The 19,237-nt window shown below is 39.0% G+C and overlaps 1 protein-coding gene across 1 annotated transcript in view; it reads right to left on the reverse strand.

The window, feature by feature from the left end:
* Positions 1 to 9,387: 9,387 nt before the first annotated feature.
* Positions 9,388 to 19,237, reverse strand: part of CADM2 (cell adhesion molecule 2) — a 563,702-nt gene continuing 553,852 nt past the window's right edge. Inside the window, exons 9-10 of the mRNA XM_030234833.2 lie at positions 14,558 to 14,683; positions 9,388 to 12,960 (exon numbers count right to left, since the gene is read on the reverse strand). Coding sequence (XP_030090693.1) covers positions 12,842 to 12,960; positions 14,558 to 14,683 — 245 coding nt within the window. The 3' untranslated portion in view covers positions 9,388 to 12,841. The remainder of the gene's footprint in view (positions 12,961 to 14,557; positions 14,684 to 19,237) is intronic.

Below are 19,237 nucleotides of genomic sequence, written 5' to 3' on the forward strand. Positions count from 1 at the left end.
GTACTGTTACCCCAAAAGAGTAGGGAATGCTTTAGACCACAGCACCATTTCCTGTTAGTTATGGGGAGAGGGCTTCTGGTGGCTACAGAAACATCAAGATATTCCCTTTTACCCTATTGTCTCCTACAGATTTTATGCTCAAGGTGTTGCCTGTAGGCAAGCTGCTCTCTCTTGGGCTCCTGAGTTCAGTGTGGGTTTTTAGCAGGACCCTTTGATCAGCTCCAAGGCTGCCTGTGAGTGACAGTGGAAGGGAATCTGATCTGATGTCTCCTCAGTCCCAGCTCTGGGGACTTTAGGGCATGTCAGCAGTGGCAAAGTGACACTCTCTCATTCTGCCATCGTCCTCTTCCAGAAGCGTTTTTCTCTCTCGGGCTTTGCTTTGAAATTTCTTTCATTCCCTCCCTGAACCCTTAACAGTTTTAGCTGTTGTATCTGAATCTTTAGCTATGCTCCCCTCCTTTAACTGTGAACCTCACATTCACAATTTAACTGTGAGACTTTCAGGGCTGGGAGAGGTATTGCAGCAATTCCTCCTGCCAACACCTTTCTTTTTCTCACTTTTGTTGCATTTCTCATTCCTCTCCCCCCCACACAGCCTATATGATTCTCTTCCCCCTGTTCCTAGTTCCTTACAAGTTCTGTATTGTTAGCTTTGAGCATTAAAGGGAAATACCATTTTGTCTGGTTTTGCCCTATAAAAGGGCACAATGATCATGATTCATTTCCTGAATGAAAATGTAGATTCAATGCCACAGGGGCACTGAAAAAAGCTTGGCTATTTCCCTCCCACTCTGAAGGAAATAAAGAGTGGTGTTGGCAGAGAAAAATGTGTGATTTGGTGCTGACATAATGCCCTGATCTGGTGCTTCTGCTGACACACACACACTGTGCCAAACTGCAGCACAGCCAAAGCCAGCCACACACCAGCTTCCTTCCCATCCTTGGTTCACCTTCAGGAACTGATGCTGAATCTCCCTCCCACTTCAGTGGGTACTGCCTAGCTGTACTGAGTATAGTGGGGAAATCTAGAATATTTTCCACTGTTGCCTTTTTCCCAACCTGAAAAGGAAACTTGAGATAGGTTTAGTAAAGACATTTTTATAGGTTTTAGGAAATTAGCGAAATTGATAAAAAGCACCAATTAGAAATTCAAATGGTCATGAAATTCCCCCCTCAGGTCAAGCCCCTTCTCTGGAGCTCCCCATTCAGCACTGGCTGTGCTTTGTCCATGAGAATGGATCTCAAAGAGTTGTTCTCAGCCTTGGTTCCCAGGAAGAATCAAGACAGCATGGAGCCTTGCCCCTCCTGGGACCTGGGGCTCTGGAATTTGTTTTGTCTCTCTGCCTAGGGAAAGGCCATGGAAAATTACTAGGGGGAAAATCTAGCTACTAATAGGTGACAGTAACAAATTTATATGTGAAGAATTCAGAGAGCACATAAAAGAAAAAAGGCAAAAACCAAACAGCATCAGTACCACCCCCTTTTTATATATTATGGCTTCCCTTAGAAAGGCTCAATGTGTCCTGCTGAAAAACTTACAGCCAAACCTGTTGATCAATGAGTAAACTTAGAGTTAGTTTGCCTGTGCCACACAAAGCATCACTAGCAGCCATGCAGGTATAAAACAAATAGGAAAAAGAGGAAGCTGTGTCCTAAGAGACTGATAGTTACAAAATCATGAACTTGGAGGAGCAGAGAATGTAGAAAGTTTTGTGCTTGTGGGTGTGAATATTTCTGTGCAGCTGTGCCTGTTATTTATGAGCTTAACTTGAAAAATAAACTCCCTAAATTAGAGCCCACCACTAATTTAATGCAGAACCAGAAGAAGACCTTGTATTAATATTTCAGTAGTTCAAGCTGTTCAGTCCTATGGGATTAACCCTTTCATACATCACCTTCAGCTTCCATGTGCAGCCAAGGCTTGGTCACAGGCACTGCAATCCTGTGCTACCTGCATGAAGAGGGCACCAGCCTCACCTGTGGCCAGGTAAATAAAATTTAGGAAGCAGTCTGCTCCCAGAGAGTGCCAAAACCTGCTCCACACAGAGACATTGCTACACTCCCAACAGGAGGATTGCTTCCCTCCTCTCCAGCAGCTGTGACTTGTTACCACCTTCAGGCAATAAATAATGTGGAGCTGGTGGCAGCAATTCATCTGTGTCACCTCTCAGGTGGGTTAGAGCTGTGCAGGATGGCTGGCCATGAGGAATGTCCTGATGCACCCTCAAAGGCTTGGAAAACTAGGATGTATCTTCTCCTTAATAAAAAAAGCTCAGCCTGCTTCCCACAGCATACATCAGCTTTTTAGAATTCATTCCAAGGTCTTGGACTTTACTTCAAAGGCTGGATTCTAGTAGAGTTAAAAGTCTTGCTAGAGATCATAAATTTAGACCATCGTCAAGAAAATTATTCCTCTATTCTGCTGAAGGTTTTACAGGAGGAATTTGCTAAAACTGGAGCATTGAATCTCATAGGAAGAAGGAACAATCACAAACTGCATTGGTTTAATCTTCAAGTACAAAGATATTTTAAAAATATAAAGTTCTTACATAAACATTGGAGAAATATGAAAATATATAAATAAATAAAAAACTAAACCACAATGCTTCATTGCACACATATTCCTTCATGGGGTGTGGATGAGGAAATAGATATGACAGCTCTTACTCATGTTCCTTACTGCTGTTCTGGAGGGTAATCTCATCCCATGTGAGTGAGTGCAATATAATGATGTACTTTAACTGGATCACATCATGGTGTGTGTGCTTTTGTCTCTGAGGTTACCATTAGATGCCCCAGAAAAAAGAAAATGCACTAGAATAATTACAGAATTATATAAAATATTTTGTTTGTCCTGAGATGGGGCTGGCTAATGCCTTGATACAGGACTAAAAGGCCTTGCAAATGGTATTATTTTCTATTCTGTTGCTTGCACTTTCTGTCCAGCCTTATCTGTCAAGGTTCCAATTCTGATTTTCTTCTCTCTTCTTCTTTTCTTTGTCTTTTGTAAATTCCCACCTGTCTCTAAGTTCAATCAACTCAAAGTCCTTGAAGTAGGAAGCACTGTTTGCTTGCCAGGTGATGGCCTCAGCATTTGAGATATTTCTTGCTGTTCAGTGGCTTTGCAAATCTCCTGCTTGGATCAGTTTCTTTTTGTACCTCTAGCCATGAATACAGCCTGAAAAGAAGAGCCACAGGCTCCCCCTTTGGTCTTACTACTAGAGAGAGACAAACCTGCCTCCCATGTTCCTGGCATGTGCAGTTTTCCTCCTCTCTCTGCTCCCTCTCCCCTCCACCCAGCTGGCACGGCCCAGAGGATGTCCTCCCCCTCAACACTCCAAGCAGGGATGGTTGCTATCCTCACCAGCTGACATCAGTGCTAATTTCCTGTAAGTTGCCACAGAATAAAGGAGAGGCCTCTTTCTAAAAAATCTTTCCGGCCTGCTTAAAAACACTCTCTTGTCTTCTTTTCTTCCTGTGTGCAGCTTGCAGAATCAATAAGGCCCCAGCTCTTAGCCCTGAGCAGCAGAGAAGCTATTGCTGCAAACTCAGCAGGAGGAAGAGCTCGGGCAAGCAAGGAGCCCAGAGATAATCAAAAGTGCCCTCCCATGGCTCAGGATGTTGCCAAGTGCTTGGAGCAGGACCAGAAGGCAGCACACTATGACTCTTTGTCAAACAAGGAATCATCTTCATTATCCCCACTTAATTATCTCTGAATTTCACTAATTGCACTTACCTTTACCTTACACTTCCCAAAGGGGCTGGGCCAAGAGTTCCTCTGTAACATTACTTTTGAAAAACTCTGTGTATCCTCATGCAGGTGCCTGATGACTGTTAAAAGGGGCAAGGAGCCCCTCTTACACATCAGTGTTTAATGTGTGTAATGCCATGACAGACTGGCACAGAGACTCTGTATTCAGTGAAATTATTCTCAGTATTCAGTGTAATTTCAGGCAGCCTTTATAGTTTAAAAGAAAGCCTGTTTGTTCTCCCTTTTGAAAAGAGACAAACAAACAAAACCCCACAAAACTCTAAACTAAGAACCAACCAAACCAAACACAAACCAAATCAAACCAAACCAAAAACCCATAGAAAGAGGTACTCTCATTGTTTATTACAACAGAAAGTGGGAAAGAGGGCTGGGATTTTGTTTGCTGTTGATGAAAAAAAAAATCTATTAGCAGCATTTACAGATTTAGGACTCTTTTTTTAAGGGAATCATATGAGGGATATACCAGGTTGAAGGGATGACTGTAAGAATCTTCTCTCAACCAGGGAAAGGCAGAGAGGAAAGTGCAGTTACCTCTGGGTAAATTTTTGTCTGGGGACAGAAACCAGGACAGTACTAAAATTACAGCTTGAATGCAGAAAACTATTAATCTAGGGCTGGATTGCATTGTTTGCTGGACTGCATCATTTTTTGGATTGTGCCGTTTTGCTTGGGTACACTGTAGACTTCCAGCATACTTTGCCCTAAAAATCATGGGCATGGGACTGAAGAAAAAGTGAAAACCTGTATTGCTGCTATATTTAAAAACTTCTTCTTGCACTTTAAAAATCAGTGAAGAGGACATATTTTGGTTTAGTGAAAAGAAGCAATAAAGATAAGAACAAATCACTGAATCCAACAGGACTCTACATTTTTCAAACATGTGCTTAGTTCAGGTCACAGGAAAACTGAGATGTAAAAGAGCACTGCAAATCCTCTGCACAGGGGTACCCATGTGGGACTAGTTTCTTTTTCAGAAACACAGACACACTCAGAATTTCCTCTTCCCTCTGACATTTGTCCCTCTCCCTTTGAAACTGGTGGCCTTGCCCTTTACAACATCAACTCAAACATGGTAAGTGGTGCAGAAAACCTTGCATGAATTCCATAGCTCCTTCAAGAGGGCTAATCCACCATTTAAGTCCCACAGGTTTAAATGCTTTTCATCACTTGACCTCTTCACAAGGATGAATTTCCCCTACAGTGAGGATGGCATCCGACAGTTGTTACTTTGTCAGTCAGAAGAAACTATAAAGCAATACACAATAAATAGTATATAAACATCAAATCAAATGTTAGAATTTGTAACTCTGTCTCACAGATTATTTCCTTGGATTACTGTTTAAAATCTCAGAATTAATATTTCAAGAAGAGTATGTTTGATTGCAACAATTCTACTGGAAACAGCAAAATCTGCTCAGTGAACAGTCTGTGTGTACAGCCACTGGTCTAAATCAACTCCACTGCCAAACTGGCAAGCACCAGGTAATATATAAAATGAATAGACAATTCAGAAATGTCCAACAGATAACTAAAATTGAAATTTTATTTTTTTTTCAATAATATTCATCAGACAATTTTCTGACAAGACTTTTCTGAAAGATGAAGTGCAAATGGGAACCCTGTAAGAATGTTTAGAAGAATTGTACATGACATTTTTAAGCGCCACCAAGTACACATTGAATACTTTGTAAGTATATAGGCATAGCAACATGCAAGTGTCATGTACCCAACATTACAATATGCATTTTGTCTGTTTAAAGTTATTATGAGGAAATAAAATGAAGTTGATGTGTCTCATCATCAGTGCAATATGTTTAATTCCCATGGATTTTTTTTTTAACAGGTTAATGGTTGTATTTCTGAACCATTCAAATATATCCTTCTCAGGGCCATAAACTGCCAGTGTAAGAGCAAAGTGCACCAGAGTTCCTAGGAGAATACACTTACACTGACCATGAATAGATGAGTTTGTTATAGTCCTTTCACAAATTATGCCTTATTACTTATTCTAGGAAACTTCCTGGTGAACTGAAGGGGTTTTGTAGTTATAAAATATCTAGGCTAAAAGTAAAGGATGCACAAGGATTGCTTTATAATTCTTTTGAAAAAGAGCTAAATAGCAACTCAAACATGTGCATTAAGGACTTGAGCCTTGTTCTTTTGAGATCAATAGGCGTACTGTACGCAATTTTGATGGAAGCAGGACATATATGAATCCAGTAATCCATGATTTCCCTCTCTTGGCTCACTGCTTTGGCAGAAGCAGATGCCTGTAGGTTATATTTGCATATTTCTATGAAAGCTATATGGGGGTATAAGCAAATATGAAAAAGGACAACATGTGCAACTGCATATTTACTATCATTAATCAATATGCATAGAAAGGAGAGAAAGAGGAAATGATAAAGAAATCAGCCCAGCAATTAAAGACTATCCTCCTCTTTATAATCAACATAAAGACTCGATCATCATCCTTACAATCTTATTTACAAGCTATTACTTTAAACTCCCTCCCTTTACACCTATTATAAAAACCCTTCAATATTTCATTTTAGAACAAGACTGAGAAAATTACTATGTTTAGAAGAAAATAGCATTGGTGATTTTCAGCACTATGCATAAGGGCAGGCTAAGGCTGTCTGTAGTTTGTGCTGAAACATGAGTTCAGAGCTCACACATGAAACACTGCTGGCTTGACCCTGAACACAGGGAAAGTGCTAAAGTGCTGACTCCAACAGGCTTGGCTTTGCACCTGAAATCTTAAAAAAGGGAAGAAACAAAAACCCTTGAACTTTTTTTTAATAGTAGCAAAGACTGCTCCTTTTTAGAGGAGATACTTTTCCTTCCTCCTTTCCAATTAGACCGCTGCTTTTAGCCCAGCAGAGAATAAATGACTTAAGACACACGTGGAGGGCAGACCTACAGTAAACACAGAAGCCATGAAGAAATTTTTTTTTTTTTTAAATTTTTTTTCCCCATCTACTGCAAGGCTCTGGAAGCCCCTAGAACTGCAGACTCATTTCAATTGGCTTCACACCTTCTCTCTGATTGGGAGTACATTAAACATTGCTGAAGAATATGAACATAGCTCGGCAACAGGATGATTCCTAGATGCTGGAAGAATTCTCTTAAGGGCTGCTGGAAGCGCACGAGGCTTGGAGCATCCTGAGGATGTGGAGTGATACAGAAGTGTGCTGTTCAACCATGTTTGTACCCTTATTTTCTCCTGAGTTAAAAGAAGTGCAGAGTGCTGGGTAGGATTCCTCAACAGCAAGAAGGAACTGTGCTAGCTTCTCTTAATGCCAAGTGAACAACTTCCATGTGTTTTAGAGGCCTTAGGTCCACCCTGAAAAACCCTGTAGGAAGTCCTACTCTCAAAAGAGTTTCTACTCTGTTCTGTTGACATCAAAGGCTTCTCTATTAATTTAATTTTCTCCTGCTGTTTGCAATAGTCCTTCTCTTCTCCCCATGCATTGAGTGTTTTTAATGTAAACATGCCCTAGCAATATTACATTTAAATAAGTGAGAGACAAGTCAGGATATCTCAACATTGTTGATATTGCATATTTGATTCAAAAGCTTGCATGTGCTTTTTAAAGTTTCTCTTCATACGTGCATGTCTTACTTGGAAGAATTGTGTGGCAGTTGGACTGCAAATCATTATCTAGAGCTGACTAAACATTGATGTGTTATAGCAGTTTATTTTTAAGCTGTTTGGGATGAATCCCCAGCCAGCGTAAATTGGCCCACATTTAAGGCAACAGAGTGAAGCTGATTTATACCAGCTGAGGCTGTGTCCTTATGCCCTGTTAAAAAGCTAAAACTATACCAAAATTATTAAGAACAGGGCAAGAGTTATGAACCCAGAAAATATTTTTACCTATTTTTAACAGAAAAAAAAAAAATACAGTGATTCCATTTCAAGACTAAAGCAAAGACTCAATAGTATTTAAAATGTATACAAATATCTCATAGCTAGTACTTAGACTAAGAGGTAGATGTCATATTCTAGGAATAGTATAGTGTGGAATGATGCTAATGGCAGTTGCTAAATATATTTATTTGCCTGTTACACGGGACATAAAGGAGGGTGCTAGCAATGGCAACCACAACAAGGCTTACAAAAAATTCTTGTCTTCTTTTGCTATTCTATGTTATCTCTCTTTTGGTGCATTTCTTCTGGAAGGGCATGACAGAAAAATGTCAAGAAGGAAAAAGATCTACAATACAAAACTTCACATTTACAAAACCATTAGCTTTATCATTTAGGGCATCCTCTGTACTGTAATGGAAGCATTTTGTACTTACAATTTAAGATTACCTGGCGTTACTGAGCAAGCAGTGGAAATTCCAGGTGAGGTGATTCAGCAAAATAGGGGTCAGAAGAATGCAGCTTTCTCCCTCTTTCTCTCTCTCTCTCTTTCTCTGTTGTTCATACTAAAAATACCAGGGCATATGGCAGCATATTTCAGGATCTTAACATACTAGGCTCCCTTGAGGACAGAAAAAAAGATGAAACTTGTGCTGTTGAGCCAGCAATAGGATTACAGAACAGTGTTGCCAGACATACAGAGTGCTGGCAGCAAAGCCATTAGAGGAGTCAGTGTCTAACTTTGCCTAAAGGTGTTTTCAGTGGCATTTAATGGTGCTCCAAGAAATGGAAAGCAAAGCTGGTGAGAATGAGGAGCAGTATTTTTTATAAATTAGTTGTCATTGCAAGTAGAGGAATTACACATATTGCATTAGGATAACCACTGCTTGTAGATGTACCTTCCACTTTTCCCTTGTGACTGTTGGGGGTGACCCCTTGCTTGAAATAACCAAAATGCATATTATAATTACATGGTTTTCCAATATCCATACACAGCAAGTACAAGATACTTACATGTAAGTACACTGTATTTACCTATATTTTTGCATAGTTTTTAGTGTGTACTTTGTGCCACTTAATAAAAAGCATTACTCATCATTTTTGTTGTTGCTGTTTTTCTTTGTTAGACAGCTTGTTCAATTAAAGTTGGAGTAGCTGGGATTTTTGGTATGCTCATCACAGATTACCAGTCCCTAGGAGTGTAGAGATTAGACATTTGGAGGAGTCTGGGTAAGCCATGGGGGGAAGCTGCAGTGTGAACATGAGAGTTTTAAATCACCTCCTTAATTAAGAAACACAATATCAGATTTAATGATGCTAATTTAATAAACTTACCTTTAATTGGAACGGAATTCTAAAGGTAAGAAGTCCGTTTTCCTTTTGGTAACACTTTACAATAAGTGGCACTAAATTACACTAGAACTGCTATGTTACAGGGAATTACATGTAACTACACTGTAACTGTTGAAAGAGCTACTGTACATGTGCGTACATGGTAACTTCAGTGCTGATACAATCATGAATTACATAATTACAGATGATTCTGTCCTTTCTTTTCATTGAAATAGCTATATATATATATATTTATATATATATTATACTGCAATGAAAACACACAAGATGTTAACTTTCATGTCTCACTTAGAAAAGTTGCTTTTCTTCATGTGTTCCTTTAGAGAGAGTCTCAGTGCAAGACGAACCATCCTTAAGTAATGTGGAAACTTTTTGAGATGTTCTAGCTTAACTCTGAGCCTCAAGTTAAACATCAGGTTCCTTAAACTGTCTCTTGGTTTGTCAGATGACACTAAAAGAGTGGGATGATGCACCCCTTGTCTTCTGATGCACTGCTTTCTTGTTCATATAATGAGAATGTTCTTGAAGCATTAAAAACACCAACAAAAAAAAATTAAAGTCTACATCAAAAGTTTAAAAATAATCAGCAATCGACACTGTAAACAGTACACTGGCAGAAACTAGCTACCTAGTCTGGAGAAAACTACTCTGCAAGTGAGTGAGGGAGAGGATGTCACATATATTTTAGTGAAGGTGGTTCCCATTTAGAGCCTCCTTTTTACACACTCGCTGGTGTCTCACACCATCATAAAAACTTTTCTTTTTTCTTCTCAGAATGGGAACTCGGTCAAAAAGAATGGACAACTGGCTTTTAGCCTACTTAATGTCATTAGTGTTGAGCCATGACTCTGCTGACAGAAAAGAGGGATGCCTCTTTACACCCAGTGTAGTTATTTGAACCCGTGAAGACCAGACAGGCCTGCAAAGTGCTATCCAGGTAGAATGCTCTGTGTGGGGCTTTTCACACCTGCTGTGCACAGCTGCAAGGAACATCACCAGGTGCAAGACAATGGAAGATCAAATGGGTTAAAAATGTGCATATGTGAGCAGTTTAAATTGAAAGCCAATGAAAAAAATCCCAAACAAACCTGTCTTAACAGTACAGTTTATATCTGTTTTTTTGCCAAGTTGAAATGCTGTCTGTACATCACTGGAGAATATGGTTTGAAATGGTCACCACAAGGCCAATCCTGCTTTTGAAGGCCCTACCTGACCTTGGCTGGGTAATGGTTCAAGTAACAACCCTACTATTCAAGCGAGCTGGAGTTAGGAAGGATGAAGAAATGTGTAAACACCACGCTGGTGGGGAATTCCACTGGAGCAAATAAGGCCCTCATCCAGGGAAGCACTTCGTTTTTAAGCATATGAACAGTGCCTTATACTCCAAGGAAACTCCTCTGATGCCTGAAGCTGACTATGAGCTTAAAAGCTTTGTTGAACTGGGCCCCAGGTCCTGAAATAAAACTTTGATACTGTACTACAGCTAATGTAACTTACTGCTGTGACAAGAACCCATATTTTTGGTATTAAACTGAATGACTTCCTTTGCCAGCCTTTTACATGTTTATGTTTTGAAAGACATGAATATCTTGTAAACCTATACTAGTTTTCAATGTGTCTAGTAGCACCTACCTGGTTCTCTCAAACTACCATATTATATTAACATATTATTGCATTTTTCCACAGATGGGTATGGAGTGAACTGTAAAAACAAGCATGCAATCACATCAATGCAGACTTATTTCTTTAAAATGTCATACTGTATATGATTTATTATGTTAACACTCAACCACATCATATTATTTATGTCTGTATATTTTGAAAAAAAGTGCTGCTTTGATTGACGTCACCCTTTTTTCTTAGAAATTAACAAGATAGATGCTTCAACAAAAACAATTAAAATACTCTAATATTGTCCTTAAAAGGTTTATATTCTTCTGATAAATAATCTGTCACAGCACCTTTATCTTCCATTTTACCATACCACATGATGTCGTATCCCAAATTCTCCCTTCCCCACACAAAAATAAAATCCCAGGAGAAAGTCCTTTACAGAAGACCATCATGCTTTTATGCTTCACAAACACACCAACCAGAGAGAAATACTTCTTTTGTCAAAGGTGCAAAACACAGGAGCAAAGCGAGCTCCAGCTAGACTTAACTTGATTTCTCCAGTGTAGAATCATTTCCAAGACCTGTTATGGCAACCTTTTCTTTTCATTGGAAGAGGAAATAAGCCAATGGGCTTACAGTGTTTTGTTGTCATATTTAAGAGCATGTGATTTTTCAGCTGTCAATTACACAAAAAAAAAAAAAAAATCAGAAATAATCCAAACAGAGACCTTCACTGTGGAGCTAAAAGCATGGCAGGAATTCTCTATCATTCACGGTGACATAAGTTTGTACCTCACAAAATGCATAGACAGGAATTTAATATAAAGAATTAGTCCATTTACTGTATACACAAAACATATATCTTTTGTTTTAACACTTCTATTTTTTCTTTTTTTTTTTCTTTTTGTTTTTTTTTTTAGGGTTTTTTTTTTTTTTTTTTGGCAAACCAACATAGAGAAGCAGCTCTGGAACTGCCAAATTAAAATTGAGAATTTTAGCAACTCAATAGTACTTTTTAAGGATAGTAATCAAATGTGGTTGTAATTTAAAACCTGAGGCTGTGCACTGGTTGTTAGCTTAAAACTACCTTTCCATATAACATTGTGCTTCCATTGTATAACAAAGAAAAAATTAACAAGAACTAGAAAAGTTTGCTGCTGAACAGTGCTAGGACATACAGACAAAAAAATACTAACACATGTTATCTACTCAGAATATTGATTTTGAGTCATATCTAAAGGGATATAATGGACATTAGAAAATGCTTACTTGTGACTGACTTAGCTACTGCCAAAAAAGTTGAATATGTATCAAATAATGTTTAATTGAATTTATTATATGCACTATATACAGATACTAAAATGCCTTGCAATTGTGCCCCATGAACACATCAAATTTGAGTAGGAAGGTGAGTTCATGTTTAGCAAATAAATTATAAAAACATAAATTACTCAGAAAGTTCTCTAATCTTTGTGATCCCAAAGCCAGTAAAAGGGCAGGACAAATTGTTTCAAAAGAAGCTCTATTATCTAAATTTCAGAGTCTGTATAGCTACTCAGCAAGTTTTTACCACTGAAACATGGCACTGTTGTCAAGGTACCATTTAAATCATAACAAAACAAAGCAAAACACCCTGAAAAATTCACTGGACTGATCTTTTTCCCCACCAAATCCAAACATGTGAGAAACTATACTCAACAGATTTCAATTTGTGTTTCCAAGGGCATATGTTTAAAAAAACAAGTTACTTTTTGAACTATAGATAGACAGATATAAAATATTCTTTGTAAACCTCTAATCTTAGACTTAACATTTTCTGTAAGTTATTAGGACCTACCTAATAGTACTTGTTATGGATTTTGTTCTATGACATTCTAATAGGGACATGATAAAAGAAAACTGGAAAAGAAAGCTGCATAACACTTAAATATGTAGAAACATGAATTAGGATGATGATTAACATTGTTAAGGCTGTATATTCAAGCACTGTATGTTAAGAGAGCAGTGGATATGATTTTTAGGCAATAAGAAATGTCCTGTTTTATGCATGATACTGTAATTATAGAATGATGATGTCAACAGCTGATTGTTGGCATAAACTGGCTACTTATAGCAGGTATGTGAGTTAATAAAGATAGCAGAAGATGGCAGAAATGAATTCTGAGAAATGATAGCCAGTTTTCTCCAGCAGTCAGCCTGATAAGTAAAACTCCAAGATTCTAGCTCTGCATCTAAATGAAATACTCTTTTTTCTCCTCTGCATTGACTTGACTGCCTTCTGCATTGATAATGGCTGTGTCGGCATCAGGTGCATCTTCAGCTCCTTTTGCTTCATTTGTTAAATATGTTCCTGTAGGAATCAGTGCAAGAGAAAAGAAAAGAAAAAGAGAATTATTAGGTTTTATTTTACACTGCATTACAGGAAGTACATTTCAAACAATGCACTCCAATTTTTCAATTAATGAAAAATATTTTTACAAAGTTTTTAGTACACACCATAAATGTGTGCTCCAACTTCTAATTTGCTTAAAAAATATTTACACTGATACCAATACTGGTAAAGGCATGTATACAAATTCTAGTATATCCACAACAAATTAAGGAAATATTTTAAAAAAACTCCATTTTATCTAACTGCAGTAATATGAAATATATTTTTCAATTATAGAATCAGTGATAAAATCTTGGTTATTTAATGAAATAGCTATCTATAAAAAACAAAGCAATCTTGAAAACTTAGAGATTTGTAAAACTGCTTTTGTTTTTTTTAATGGCCACTGATCATTTGCATTTCTGCTTTATATTGATCGTATCTATGGTTTAATTTTACCGAATTGTATCATAGTAGGTTCCAAGAATTACAAATTTGAGGCAGTTTTATTAAGAGAACCAACTCATATAATAGTATCACAGCTATTTTTATGCTCTAGAAATGAATGAAGGAAAAGAAGAAATGTGTACAACAGTCAAATTTCCCTTTGTGAAAATTATTTATGCTGGCATAAGATGTACAATTGTTCCTTCAGGAAAGTAAAACAAAAGAGAGACACTTTCACTGTCTCATTAAAAAAAAAAAATCTAATTTTCTCCCAGGTAGTATAATCAAATTGTAAAGATGTTTTTTTATCAATTTATGTTTGCTAGGTATATGATTATTCTAGCTAAAATGAGAGTTACTGAATTAATACCAACCCTCATCCTCTATGTTTTTGGGTTTTTTTGAGGTGTGTGGAAAGGGAATCAGCTGAGTTTTAGCAAAAGGCCTACAAGCTGTACAAAGGTTAAATCTCAAGGCACGATTTTGGAACTAACTAGGTCAAAATCAAATCACAAAGAAGTCAGAAGTCAGTAGCACTCCATTCCTGTTATTTTTAGTGGCAGAGGGGACTGAAAATGAAGGGACCAGAATTATTAAGGTAAAATCACAGAATAAAGTAAAGCCAGCTCCAGGAATGAACCCCTTATTCCAGTGGGATCATTGATGAACTGATTTGAATTCTGACTACTGAATTCCAATATTATCTTTTAAACATATACTTGAAACATTAGCAAAATCCATTAAAATATAAATCTTGTTCACTCAATGCATATATATTCTGCTCAACTGATATGTAGTTAAAACTATGAGAACATGATGAGAACATGTAATCAAAGATCAGGAGTTAAGATCCCAAACCAAGGGGCAATCTTACCCCTTGGTCACCCTAAATCACTGACTTATAAGATGACCTTGGGCGTGCACTAACTCCATGTCCTTTGCCTTGGCCAGCCCACTGGAAAACTGGTGAAAATTCACAGGGACTTCACTTGTTACTGGACTGAGAACCATCTTTAGTTCCAATCATTTAGCAGAGGGGGGGAAGGTGAAAGGGAATGGCACCCGCACCCCCAGGTGAAATCATGCCTTGCTTCCAAGAGTGCCTGAACTTCCATTAAATGTGTCCTACCTTTATGTCTTGCCAGGTATCGACCAAGGAGAATTATAGAACATAGTGTTACAAAGACAACTACAGCCACTATTCCTCCTATAAGAGCGTGATCAGGTCCGGTCTGTCCAGCCAGAGCATTTGGATCTAGAGGGGGAGACAAAAAAGAAAAAGTGGTCCTACACAGAGAAAAAAAAAAAAAAAAAAGACAGAAAAAAAAATCACAATACCAAGTTTTATAGTGATCATCCAGAAAATAGGGCATTTCACTCTTTAATATTCAGTACTGTTATTCCCACTTTTACTCCTGGTATCTTATCAACAGCACAGTGCTGCTTGTATTCCCAGATTGTTAAAACCCTGAGGACATCACAGTTATGAAAAATATTACCCTATTCTTCTTTGGAAGAGGTTATTAAATGAAAAAGGTTCCTAGTTTTGTCCTAGTCATTTTACAACAGAAAACCTGGCCACAGCTATTTATAGAAGGAAAAACAAGGAAGTGAGAATTGGGGATCAGATAGCATCAGCAGAATAGTGTCTGTATAATACATAATTTATAGAATTGATTCCCAGTGGGGAACCCTTATATGTTCTCTTCCTCTCATTCCTACCCTCTTGCACCAGAAATAAAAAGGCAGATAAAGTGCAGCCGTGCCAAGTTCCTCTGCACATGGCTGAGTCTGCATGGATTTGGTTAGATAAAGGTATCAGGCAACCTGAAACTCAGCATTCAGACTCAAGCATCAGTTTGTGAATTTACTACAAATGCTCAATTAACACCCAGTGTGTGATATCTATTACACCAAGCTGTAATAGATAGCACAGAATCACAGAGTCAGCTGGGATGGAAAAGACCTTTGAGACCATCAAGCCCAACCACCTTATCAAGCAGTCCATGGCACTGAGTGCCACATCCATCACTTCTTAACAACTCCAGGGATGGTGACTCCACCACCTCCCTAGCCAGCCCATCCCAATGCCCAGTCACTCTTTCTGTGAAGAACTTCTTCCCAATGTCTAAGCCTCCTCTGGCACGGCTTGAACTTTGGTGTTGTTAGACCTCATGCTGCTCTACGCAGCCCATCAACCCAGCCTATCCAGGTCCCTCTGCAGAGCCCTCCCACCCTCCAAAAGATCAACACCCCCCCACAACTTTGTGTCATCTGCACATTTGCTAATGGCAGAGTGAATCAGCAAGTTCCATTTCCCAGCTCAGAGCACTAGGAATACTGTCAGATTCAAGGGTTTTGTAGAGGTCATTTGCCTGTTCTGATACCCGATGTGTCACAAAAGTTGCAAAGAGACAATCATGGGAAATGGCACAACTTTGGGGTGAGTAATTCTTCAGAGCTTTTAACAACAAACCAGTAATCTGTGACTGTTGACTCAATAAAGAAGTAAATTTTACTTACTTCTTTATTAACCTTACAGAAGGTAAAATTTTAATCTGAGGATCATGACACGGTTCTTATTATAATGAAAATGCCTCTGCTATGAAGTAATAGTAATTCTCTGAAGATGTTATTAGCATGTACTGTATGCTGCAATCATTCCACTCTCACTGCTTCAACGGCATTTCCCTTCTAGGAGCTGTTTATGTTCTTCAAATAGTTTGCAAACAACTTCTTTGCTTTGCAAAAGGGAAAGGCAGGAAAAATATTTACACATAAAAGAGGGCAAATCTGTGAAGATGATAAAAAGGCCTCTGATAATGCTGAGGAGGTGTGATTCTGTAATACCATGATTACGTTCTGCTGACCTGGATTGCTATATGGCAGTAAGGTGTATGGATACGTCTGGTATGGGAGTCTCATGAGGTGTAACAAGGCTAAGTGCTGGTGCTGCATCCAGGTCAGGGCAAATCCCGTTCTCAGTCCAAGCTGGGGGATGAACAGATCTAGAACAGTCTGGCTGAGAAGGACTTGGGGGTGCTGGTGGGTAAGCTGGCCTTGTGCTCTTGCAGCCCAGAAAGCCAAATGTGTCCTGGGCTGCACCCAAAGCACTGTGGGCAGCAGTCAAGGGAGGGAATTCTGTCCCTCTGAGCCACTCTTCTGGGACCCCATCTGGAGAACTGCATCCAGTTCCGGCATTTCCAGCACAGGAAGGACACAGACCTCTGGAGTGAATCCAGAGGAGACCACCAAGTTGATGTGAGGGATGGGGCACCTCTCCTATGAGGAAAGGCTGAGAGCATTGGGATTGTTCAGCCTGGAGAAGACATGGCTTTTGGGTGACCTAATTGAGGCCTTCAAGTACCTGAAGGGAGCCTGCAAGAAAGATGGAGAGATGCTATTTACAAGGGTTTGTAATGATAGGACAAGGGGAAATAGCTTCAAACTAAGAGTAGGTTTAGAGTAGATTTTAGGAAGAAATTTTTCACTATGGGGGCAGTGAGGCACTGGCACAGGTTGTCCCATCCCTGGAAGTGCTCAAGACCAGGTTGGATGTGGCTCTGAGCAAGCTGATCTAGTGGTAGGTGTTCCTGCTCGTGGAACTACATGATCTTTAAGGTCCCTTCCTACTCAAGCAATTCTATGATATCAAGATCTACAATGTATATCATGCTCCACAGAGGAAAGAAAAGAATCCTGTTTTCCCTTCCTTTTGCAAGCTGTGAAGCATTCTACAACTACATTTTCAGGTGTGCTGGAGCACAGAGTGGTGTGGCCACTGGTACAGATTCGGTTCTGCTCATAACAGTCACTGGACTCATCAGGCAGGACTTTGTCACTTATTGCTGGCTTTCTGAGCTCCCACACCTTTCTCTTCTGGCTGCCACAAGGACTTTGGGAAAGCTGGTCATAGCACTTCTGTGGATATGATGGCAAATAATAGGCATTTGCCCTCAAAAAAGCTAGAAAAACCTTAAGCTCTTCTGCATCCTCTTCCACCTCCACATCCTCCTGGCATGGTGCTGCTGGGGGTGGCACCACGCTGAGTACACATCACAACCCCAGCAGGACATAGGTTCTATTTTGGTCATTAAACCTGATCCCAAACCCTGTGCACCAGCAGACTCACAGGGGAAAAAAAGAGTGCTGAAGCACTGCCTTCCAAAATAAGGAACTTGGAGCATTCAGCCTTCCTCTCCCTTGCCTTGCAGGGGCTTTGTTTTGTGAGCAGAGCAAGGAGGATGTGCTTGAGAAGATGGAAGGTGACAGCTTGCTGCAGGAATGTCAGCCTGCTTGAGCCATCAAGAAGATTCCTCCTTTTGTGCTGCCTGTGGCAATGGTGAGAAAAGCTCCCCTCTGCAGCAAAAGGGCAGGACCCATTTGGACTCTGAGGACCTCCCATGTCCCCAAGCCCTGCAGTGTGTGACCTGCAGGAGATGCTCTCTGGCAGCACTGGGACAGGAGCATCATGAACGTGTTTTCCCACTAAAAACTGGCTCCTGATGGGGTGCTGCCAGTAACAGTGAAGAATAAAAGGAGATCTTCTAAGGGATAATATACTTCCTGATGCAGGGCATAATCCAGAGAAGGGTTAGCACAAAACTTTATCTACAGGCCTTTTTGCAAAGCTGATTGAGGCGCACAGCCTTAGCTCAATACCCAGACTTACAATGCACATCCTCTGTGAGCTGTAATAAACATTACAGATAAAAAATCCTCACAATTCACTGAGAAAAATACATCTCTGTGTTTTTATCCTCTGGTGTTTCCAACTCAGAGTGACTCACTTCTCTAAAACACCTGCTGTGACTAAAGGAAATGACCCAAAGCCAGCCTCAACACAAGGTTTCCACCTATTAGTGTGGATTAATGAGATTCTAATACTGCTATAGGCTGAAATTTTTTAACATTAAAATTAATGTAGGTATTCATTGGATTGCAAAAGTAGCAGCATATTTTTTGCTCTAATTTCAACCTTGCTATCAAAACCAGATTAGATTGGGTTGGTATTGCTAGAGAAGTTTGTCCAGAAAAAAAAACTCCAAAAACTTTTACTTAACCTTTTACTACTACATTACCAATGAACAATTCCTCTGTTAAAAAGGATAAAGGAAATGAAGGAGAGTAAGGAAAAGATGGAAGCAAAGGAAACAAAGAAAGATTCTTAAAAGGGGCTGACATTTTCTTGGGAAGCAAACCTTTTTTCCATCTCGAAATGAAAATCTGCACAACATAAACAATATTCTGAACTGGAAGCATACCTCATGAATAAGCTCCTCATAGAAAAATAATGCTAGCATTAAATATAAACATACTCTACATTATGCATACAGAGTAATGCACTATACTTTTGCCTTTCGTGAAATGACCTAAGCCCCATGAGTGAATTATAGATCTGGGGCTTTCTATTGTGGTATAAATAATGACTGTTTCAAAATGTTCCTGAGCAGTATCTGAAAGACAGAAATACAGGGATTTGGAAGCTATACTTCTGGTATTTTAGGTATTTTTACAGTGAATGTGCATAATCATTCAAGTGTTCTGGGCACAAGTCTTAGCAGCTGCCAATAAAGTTTCTGAAACCACTGACCACTCTACAGTCTGATTTCCAAACAGCAGAATACTATTTAGATTAATTTTAGATTCACATTTTAAGCTTCATGGACTTTACCAAGTAAATCCTACCCTGCCATACACACCACTCCAACAAATTAAATATTAGGTATGCAACTGTGCAATAAATACTTATAATTCAGCTGTTTCTATAAAAAAAAGAAGAAGAAAAAAAGATTACCCTGTACTGTTT

Source organism: Serinus canaria, chromosome 1 (assembly GCF_022539315.1).
Source record: "Serinus canaria isolate serCan28SL12 chromosome 1, serCan2020, whole genome shotgun sequence".
NCBI classification, from domain to species: Eukaryota; Metazoa; Chordata; class Aves; order Passeriformes; family Fringillidae; genus Serinus; species Serinus canaria.